The 9,569-nt window shown below is 41.7% G+C and overlaps 1 protein-coding gene across 1 annotated transcript; it reads left to right on the top strand.

Moving 5' to 3' along the window:
- The first annotated feature begins 936 nt into the window (after positions 1 to 936).
- On the top strand, positions 937 to 8,637 carry LOC110943876. Its single transcript, XM_022185608.1, has 2 exons — positions 937 to 1,290; positions 7,978 to 8,637. Exons 1-2 carry the CDS (start codon positions 937 to 939, stop codon positions 8,635 to 8,637), a joined length of 1,014 nt encoding a protein of 337 aa, XP_022041300.1.
- Positions 8,638 to 9,569: the final 932 nt, after the last annotated feature.

The raw sequence follows: 9,569 nt of genomic DNA, 5'->3' as shown, positions 1-9,569 counted from the left end.
TCCTTCCTGATCATCGACACACACAAACACACTATGTGTGTGTGGTGTTTTAAATTTTGTTTTATAAAATCAAGTTTCCCACTTAACGGTTTTAGTCCCTCTAGTATAACATACCATCATAATTGCCACAAGTTTCATCCCTTAGCTTATCTAATAGGCATTTAACTAGGTTTATTAACTTAGTTATTGTATCTCATTTTACTAACATGGTAACATGGTAACGAATTTAATAATTCAGTTTTTGGGGCGTTACAAGATGAAAAGAGCCAATCTGCATCCTCCAGGCTCTGCTCAATCGTGCTCCACGATCGTCTGACGTGCAGAAGGCAAAAAGTACGTAAGGACGCCTACGTGGCACCAATCACAGGGTAGAGACACCTGCCTCACGATCTCCACTTACCTGCTGATGGCAGAGGGACAACAAGGCCGACAACAGTGACACGTGGCTCCATTCACGGTGCGCCAGCACAGGAGAACTTCTAGAAGCCACTAACGGTAGACACCAGTGAGACAAGGAGCATATCCGCTCTGTTGTCGCCCTCCGGCCCAAGGCCCATCAGCCCACATCCTCTTACACCTCTCCGGCTATAAATAGGACCCTTCATTCACAGGTTAAACCATTCCATTCTCTCTACTCTCACTCTTTACTCACTTTAATCTCCTCAAGGCAGATACTTATTTTCACGCCGGAGCCTGGTTAAGAGGGAAACCCCCATATTCCCCTCTTAACGAGCTAACGTTGTTCTTTTTTGCAGGATTAGCCGATCATTAAGGAGCTCAGAAATCCAAAGAAGATTAACCCTTATGGTAGAAACATAAACCCAACTAATCCACACTAAAATTAGTTACGTGTTTCTTTATTGGCGCCCACCCGTTTTTCTACAAATCACTCATCTTCTTTTTCTGAGTTGTCTTTAAGTTGTTTTTCCTTCGATCATGGCTTGTCAAGGAATCATTCCCGAGTTTGGCTTCGGAGCAAACTCTAATGCAATGTTGGGGGAGGACAATCAAAACGTCCAAGCCCAGCATGTAGAAGAAATCGGTGAAATCGAAGTAACCAACACCGGGGGACCCCGCGCGAGCATCACTCACATCACCCAGACGGTAACCCCGGGAAACAATGGTGCTGGACCCTCAAATCCAGCTCCACCTCAGAACATCTCGGCGCTATTAGGGCTACCTGAAGGTGAAACTCCATCCTCTTGGTACGCCAAACAAATTGCAACCATCAATGCCGCGTATCAATCTTTGAGCGCACAACAAGCAGTTTTACAAGCAGAGCCATCTTTGGTTACACCCACGGGTCCAAGTCAGGGGGCACGCCAGAAACCCCCGCAGGAAATCTGATATACGCAAAATACAACATATAGATTATATCAAATATGGCATAAAACTACTTTTTAGTACTAATGTTGGAAAAAGTGTGTTTTTGTCTTCCTTTTGTATTTTCAGGATTAAATGAGCTCAAATTAACAAAAGAAGCAAAAAGACAGCAAAATCTAACATAAATACAAGAAAAGGAACAAAAGTGGAATGTCCGACCCCTCAACAGCATCCTCCCAAGCAAAACAAAGAAGACAGAAGACTGAACACGCTCCGTGCTCAGCGAGCACGGGGCCGTGCCCAAGAAGCAGCAGAAAAGACAAACTAATAGAAGCTTCTATTGCCCACCACTGGGCCGTGCCCAGCGGACACGGGGGCGTGGTCAGACTCCTGCAGGCGCATTTATTGTAATTGCGAATTACAATTAATGAGGAGAGAGACAAGGATGGACACGGGGCCGTGCCCGAGCTTCTGTTCAGCCTATAAATAGGAGTGCTTGGAGACATTTCAACTCATCCCTTGGCACACCACCTCTCTCACACTTCACCCACCACCCACCACCACCATAACACCATCATCCACCACCATCATCCATTGTCCATCATAGAGTGTGTGAGTCGTCTCGGGATCCAAGATTGATCGTAAGAGTTCTTAACAATCAAAGGCCATGTTTGCCTAAGTCTCTTACATCACTTGGTGAAGACAAGTGTCTAGTGTAATACTTTTTATTTTTAATCTTTTGCACTTTTTATTTGGTTTTGTATTAATGACATTAATAACTAGTTTCTTATATTGAAGGTGATTCTTCCTTATCATTTGTCCGTGGTGTCTTGACATTATTTTACTGTCTATATAAAATAAAAGATTTTCACCATTCATATCTCCACCGTCTATATGGAGGTATGTTGGCTACCTGGTCGGGGGTTAAGGGAACGGTTTGGTAAGAGTCTTGCCCTTGTTCAGCGTTTAGAGGTCCTGCAAGGGACCTGGGTCAAATTTAGTAGGATCTCCTTCAATACCCAAAGGTATTGGATGGCGGGGATCCAAACTCTTTGACTCCCTCAAAAGTTAAACTACTATTAGTACTATAACCCGGCTACTTAGGACTGTATCCCTGCTGACTCAGACTACTTAGTCGAGGGTAACGTCACCTTCAAAAGAGGGGCCTACCATAATTTGCATTAATAACTTAATTAATTATCTTTTAATAATCCGACCCTTTAGGATTGTATCCTTACTGACTCAAACTACTGGGTTGAGGGTAACGTCACCTTCAAAAGAGGGGCCTACTACAATAACTAAGATAATCTCTTAAACAAGTGCAAAAGTGCGAAAATAATCAAAGGTTACACTATACACGAGTCGGATCCAAGTGATTCATCTTGTCTATCTGTTTTTATTTTTATTTTTCAGCATTTAGTTAGTTTTATTTTCTTAGTTTTAAAAAAATCTTTTCTAACATTTTGATTTGATTAGACGTTGAGGATAAACCGGTACTAAAAGCTCTTGTGTCCTTGGACGACCTCGGTATCTTACCAACACTATACTACGTTCACGATGGGTGCACTTGCCCATATGTGTGTTTAGTGTTAATAAATATCGTGTTTTATAAATTTAAAACTTGGCTAAAAAGGGTAAAAATGGCTTAAAATATACATCTAAAACATATACACACTTGCACGCATCAAGTTTTTGGCGCCGTTGCTGGGGACACAAGGATTTTAAGAAAGTTAGGAATCAACGGCCTAATCATTTTTTTTATTTTCTTTTTAATTTTTAGGATTTTCTTAATTTTTCAGCTTCTACAGAACTCAGCATGGGCCGTGCCCGCTGAACATGCCCCGTGCCCAATCTTTGGAACTGGCAATCCTGTTTTAAGTCAGACAGTAAGCTGAACACGGGGCCGTGTCCATTCAACACGCCCCCGTGCCCAAGATTCAGTTGCTGAAAATAGAACCGTAAGATCCCGACGGTTGGTAAATTCTGACACAAAAATGAGTGATGACGATTTTTTTTACTTTCAGCACTCTTATGGTACATGGTGGCAATAATGTGGAGGCGGACATAAAGAGTTAGAATGTTATTTTCTAAACTATAAGCCCCACTATATAGACCCATCGTTTCCCTGTATCCTTAAGAGGGGCGAAAGTAAAAATAATCCTTATCTCTCCCTCGAAAGCGCCCAACCAGATATTTTAGGAGAAATGCTTCTTGATGAACTATTTCAACTAGAAGATCTGATTCTTAATTGGTTAAAAGAACTTAGGATAGATTTTCTAAATTCATCTCAAGACAATAACCAAGAAGAAGTGTTCGGATCGCATTCAAACAACCTCGTTGTTCCCGATAATACCTTCGACTCTAGCAAAGACTTGGACGATAGTCGTCCCTATGTCGATTGTGCCGTGAAGGACTCTCCATCGACTTCGTTCGATGCATACATAGACCTGAGCGATTCGGCATATACCTTCTTTAACGAGAGCCTGAAAAAGGGTTGGACTTGTCCACCTAGATATAGCATAGGAATCACCCTCACCGACAACCTCTTGCGTTCTCGTCTTAACCAAAGTCAATTTAGGTATCTTAGGCACTTTGGGGTTGTTCCATACAGTAAGGAACCACCCGATCCGAATAAGTTCCTTAGAAATAGACAAACTTCATAAACAACCCTTCGACACGGGGTCGTGTCCAGCCAACACGCCCCCGTGTCCACCAAAAGATTCCCTTCTGACTTTTATGTTAGAATACGGACAAACTGTGTCAGGATCCTACCTGCACACGGGGCCGTGTCCATCCAACACGGGGCCGTATCCAGCGCGCTGTCGTTTTCTATAAATGCAGCCAAGAATTCTGCACATTTGGACCATCTAGGGACAGAGATTTGAAGGGATCTTCTCTCCTACCATCCTAGGTATGTTCTAAAAGAAGGTTCCAACAACCATCTTGTCCTTTCCTCTTTTATCCATTTCCTTTTTCTTCATCTTTCTCCATAAACCTCCATCAAAGCTTAAAGTTTCAAGCTTTGATGAAGAGATTATTGAGTTTTGTTCAAGAAATCTTGTTAAAACAAGTTAAACAACTCGGTTTTAAGTTAATATTGCTCAACCGGGCCTCATAAGTTAGAGGAATACATGGTCGTGCTCAATGAGCACGGGGCCGTGTCCAATATACTGTTTCATAAAATAAGTTGTTTTTGGTTTATTTTCGTAGAATGTCAAGTGAAAACAGTGGAACACCTTCCGTGCATTCAACAAACAGTAGAAAAGGAAGGAGGCCTTCCATTGAAGCTACCCTTGTACACTACGTCATGGCACTTCGGGAAGCTCTCGATGAGATGACTTCGGTTGAGGAAATCCTAATTGACCATATCAATTATCTTACGGTGGGACTGGAAAATAGTTTTCAAGAAATTAACCTATTGCACCAAAGGTTAAACATTCTTGTAACACCTCCTATGGAACCCGTCCTCCCTCAAGAGGATTGAAACCTAGCACTTGGAGTCAACAACCCGACCGGATGGGATGACATTCCAGCGGAACCTCCCCTTGAAGATCTACAAGAAGTCCCGGTGGAAGTTGCACCTCCTCAAACCGACGCTAACGAGCCCTCTTTTCTCCTCCCAAGGGAGATAGAGGAATGGCTCGCCGACATATGAGGAGTCCATGCCCGGAAGAAGGAGTTCTTTGAAGCCTCAGCCAACCAAGACTATTAGCTTCTTGGAAATTTTGCTAATTAAAATAATTTGTAGGCTAGAACTCCATGGTTTATGCTTCTTGTGCTTACTTATCTAACTTAGTAATATTTAGGACTATGTAATTCTCTCTATGAATGAATGGATGGTTTTAAGGTTTGGATGGTGTTATAAGAAATAAAACATACTCTGGATGGTGAAGGATAACAAGGGAAACGAGAAACATAGCCCCATGCATTAAAACAGAGCAATCCGACAACAATCTCCCATTACAGTAAGCTCAGCACGGGCCGTGTCCACCCGACACGGCCCCGTGCTGCACAATCTGCAGCAAATTACCCAGTTCAGGTAACTGGACACGGGCCGTGTTCACTGAACACGCCCCCGTGTCCAGGCTTCTGTTTTTTTTTTTTAGTTTTTGTTACTGGCACCTGAACACGGGGCCGTGCCCGGTCACCACGGGGCCGTGTCCAGACTGCCAGTAACATAAAATTATGCTTTTAACACCATTTTACACATTCAATCAACCTAAAAACTTATTTTTGGGACACATTGAGGACAATGTATAATTTAAGTGTGGGGGGGGGATGCTAAAACCTTGAATTTTGCAAGTCCTAATAACAAGCCTTACACAAAACTCTATTTGGAATCGCTAATCACCCCAAATTTTTCCCAAAAATTTGCATTTTTTTTACTTGTCTAAGTTTAAGTTGGGGATTCTAATTCTAACAAGGTTATATTTTTACAAATTTACAACCGATAGCGTCGTGATAAAAAGAACCAACATAAGAAAATTATGAAACGGCGTGACAATCTTAGTTAAAATTTGATTATATATACTTGATCATGTAAAAACCCATTCCCACAAAAGTGAGTTTTGAGCCTTTATAGAGTATACAAATATACATCTTTACACTAAATGCTCATTTTTCGTTTCTTGTGTGAATAGCCGCTTGGTTCTTACGACTCTAGAACTTGCCACGATAATTCATTCCCGGTCCTTACCAACTTAAACCCAAGTAAGTAAATGATGGAGGCATTAGGACTAACCCTTTTTCTTTCAACACCATTATTTTCATTTTTATTTTCACATACCCAAAAAATTCCCCCTAGTTAACCCCTTTGAGCCTAAACCTTTTCATTTCTTAACCCAAAACCCTTTTACCCACCAAAACCCCTTTTTTCATTTTTAACCCCTTATTTTAGTAACAAAGCTTGGTTTTCGTGTGACTCTTGAAAAAAAAAATGAATGATGATGAAGTTGGAAATAAACAAACAAAGCTCTTCAAACAAAAGCTTGTTTTAATAAATACTTCATTAAAAATAAAAAGTCACAAAAACAAAATGTTTTACGAAAACCAACGCTTTTTATGCCTTTCGCCCTTTTCAACTAACCACTAACCCAACCACCCACCTTTAGCCCAAGCCTAACCCTTCACCCAAAAAGTCCTCTTGATATTTACAAAGGTATAAAGTTAAAAAGGAGGAGGATTGATTGCTTGGCAAGCTTATGGTAGAAATAAGTTCCATGCCGCTCTCGAGTGATTCACTAAAAATACACCTTCGGCTGAGTGTGAGTGATTTCCCCCGTGAGGTATGTGAACTTGTATATAAATGGAATTTTTAAAAAAGTATGTTATGCCTTAATAAATAATTTATCTTATGAAATGTTTTTAATAAATCATGACGAATAGGATTGTAAATAAATAAAAATAAAACCTAAACGATCTTGGAAAATCCCGACACTCTCTGACAAGCCCAAAAAACCTTCTCTTCTACCCATTCCATTTGGGAGTGAATAAAGCCACATTATAAAGAGTTTTACTTGAGGACAAACAAAGATTCAAGTGTGGGGGTATTTGATATACGCAAAATGCAACATATAGATTATATCAAATATGGCATAAAACTAACCCTTTTTTAGTAATAATGTTGGAAAAAGTGTGTTTTTGTCTTCCTTTTGTATTTTCAGGACTAAGAGTCTTGCCCTTGTTCAGCGTTTAGAGGTCCTGCAAGGGACCTGGGTCAAATTTAGTAGGATCTCTTTCAATACCCAAAGGTATTGGATGGCGGGGATCCAAACTCTTTGACCCCCTCATAAGTTAAACTACTATTAATACTATAACCCGGCTACTTAGGACTGTATCCCTGCTGACTCAGACTACTTAGTCGAGGGTAACGTTACCTTCAAAAAAGGGGCCTACCATAATTTGCATTAATAACTTAATTAATTATTTTTCAATAATCCGACCCTTTAGGATTGTATCCTTGCTGACTCAAACTACTGGGTTGAGGGTAACGTCACCTTCAAAAGAGGGGCCTACTACAATAACTAAGATAATCTCTTAAACAAGTGCAAAAATGCGAAAATAATTAAAGGTTACACTATACACGAGTCGGATCCAAGTGATTCATCTTGTCTATCTGTTTTTATTTTTATTTTTATTTTTCAGCATTTAGTTAGTTTTATTTTCTTAGTTTTAAAAAAATCTTTTCTAACATTTTGATTTGATTAGACGTTGAGGATAAACCGGTACTAAAAGCTCTTATGTCCTTGGACGACCTCGGTATCTTACCAACACTATACTATGTCCACGATGGGTGCACTTGCCCATATGTGTGTTTAGTGTTAGTAAATATCGTGTTTTATAAATTTAAAACTTGGCTAAAAAGTGTAAAAAGGGCTTAAAATATACATCTAAAACATATACACACTTGCACGCATCAAAATCCTACAAGGAAGAATGACCAGGCCCCCTCCCCTACGAAGACCAAGCGTGCACGACACGCGCGATACACAGGGAGAGACAGAAAGCTATTATGACTACCCATCAAACGTCCAAAGAGGACCAATTCACACCAGACTTGGAGTGCGCAACTTGAACAACGAATGGGACGACACAGACCGAAAGGACCCAACATGGTAAGACGACGAAGGTTCCTCAGTTTTCAATCGCTTGCAGAGGAATCATGAGTATTACAAGCCAAGACAGCGCATCGCACATAGCGAAGAAGCAGAACGAGACTTCAGCCTCGCCTACAGGCCGGCCGAAGCTGCAGAACACTCAAAGTTCATTCCGAAGATCGCTCTAGCACCATTGACAAAAGAAAAGTTGCCTCCAACAGTCGGGAAATTCAACGGCCTAACTGATCCAGACGATCACGTTAGAGTATTCACAAGTGTTGGCGTTATGGGAGGTTGGAATATGCCAATGTGGTGTCACTTGTTTATCCAGACGTTTACGGGGGCTGCTCACGCCTGGTTCGACAGCCTTCCGCCTGGAAAAATCAGCTCATGGGTTGATTTCAGAACACAGTTTGTTAACCATTTCAGCCAACAAAGACGTTACCAGCGCGACACAGCCGAGGTAACAGACATCTGGCGAAGAGAGAACGAGGGATTGGAAGACTTCATCACTCGATTTAACAAAGAATGTTTGGAGATTGGCGGTGTAAGTGAGCAACTCATGCGCGCTCATTTTAAGAAGGCCATCCGCTGTGATAGTCTCATCAGAACTATCACCGGAAAAGATGGAATGCCCAAAGAATGGGATAAGCTCATGGAAGCTGCAAAAATAGTTGCGCAAACTCAAGAGTCGTTGGCCGGTAACAAGAACTCTTAAACACTGAAGATCGCTTCTCCAAAGGAAGCTCGCGAGACAACAACAAGCGCAACAAAAACAAAAGTCAAGACTGGAAATCCGGAAAAGCAAGAGGTTACGACGATAGACCGCGCTACAGAGAAGATGCGCGAGAGAAAATTGACAGAATTGGGTATCGAAAAGCAGTCAGGGATGATAACCGAGAAAAACACTAGACTCCGCTCATAAAAACACCAAAAGAGGTGCTAATGACGGAGAACCATGACTTCAAGGCTCCAAGGCCTATGACGAACAAGAAAGGGCAAGACCCGAACCTGTACTGCGACTTCCACAAGGATACAGACCATCTCACAGATAACTGTATCAGCTTACGTCAAGAAATCGAGAAAGCGCTAAAAAGCGGAAAGTTAGGCCACCTGGTGAAAAACGTGTTCAAAGAAACGTGCAAGATCCAGCGCCATGACGATGGGAATCACAAGAAAGTCTGCCGCCTGGAGACACACATGGTCAACAGACCGAGATATAGCGCGAGAGAAAAAGGCAAGCGCCTGTATGAGCCATCTTGGCAAGAACAGCAAGTCATTTTCCCGGTAGTACGCGGGGGCCCTCGCGCAACACGCCCCGTTGTTATTACCGGTATTGTTGGTCATTATGAAACGGAGTACATCTTTATTGATCCAGGAAGTACAGCAGACATCATCTATGAGCAATGCTTTAACCAGTTCGACGATGAAGATAAAGCGAGACTCGAGCCAGTCGACTACCCTCTGTCAGGTTTCTGTAACGAAATGGTCTTCACACTAGGCCAAATCAGCTTTCCCGTCACATTCTCTGACGGAAAGCATTCAAGAACAGCAAATGTGAATTTCATGGTAATGCTTGTCAAATCAAGGTATGATGTGTTGATTGGGAAAGAAACCCAATGCGAATTAAACATGGTAACTTCCACACCC

Source organism: Helianthus annuus, chromosome 5, assembly GCF_002127325.2.
Source record: "Helianthus annuus cultivar XRQ/B chromosome 5, HanXRQr2.0-SUNRISE, whole genome shotgun sequence".
Classification (NCBI taxonomy): domain Eukaryota; kingdom Viridiplantae; phylum Streptophyta; class Magnoliopsida; order Asterales; family Asteraceae; genus Helianthus; species Helianthus annuus.
Note: the sequence above shows the minus strand (reverse complement) of the source record. Positions and strands in the feature narration are given on the sequence as shown.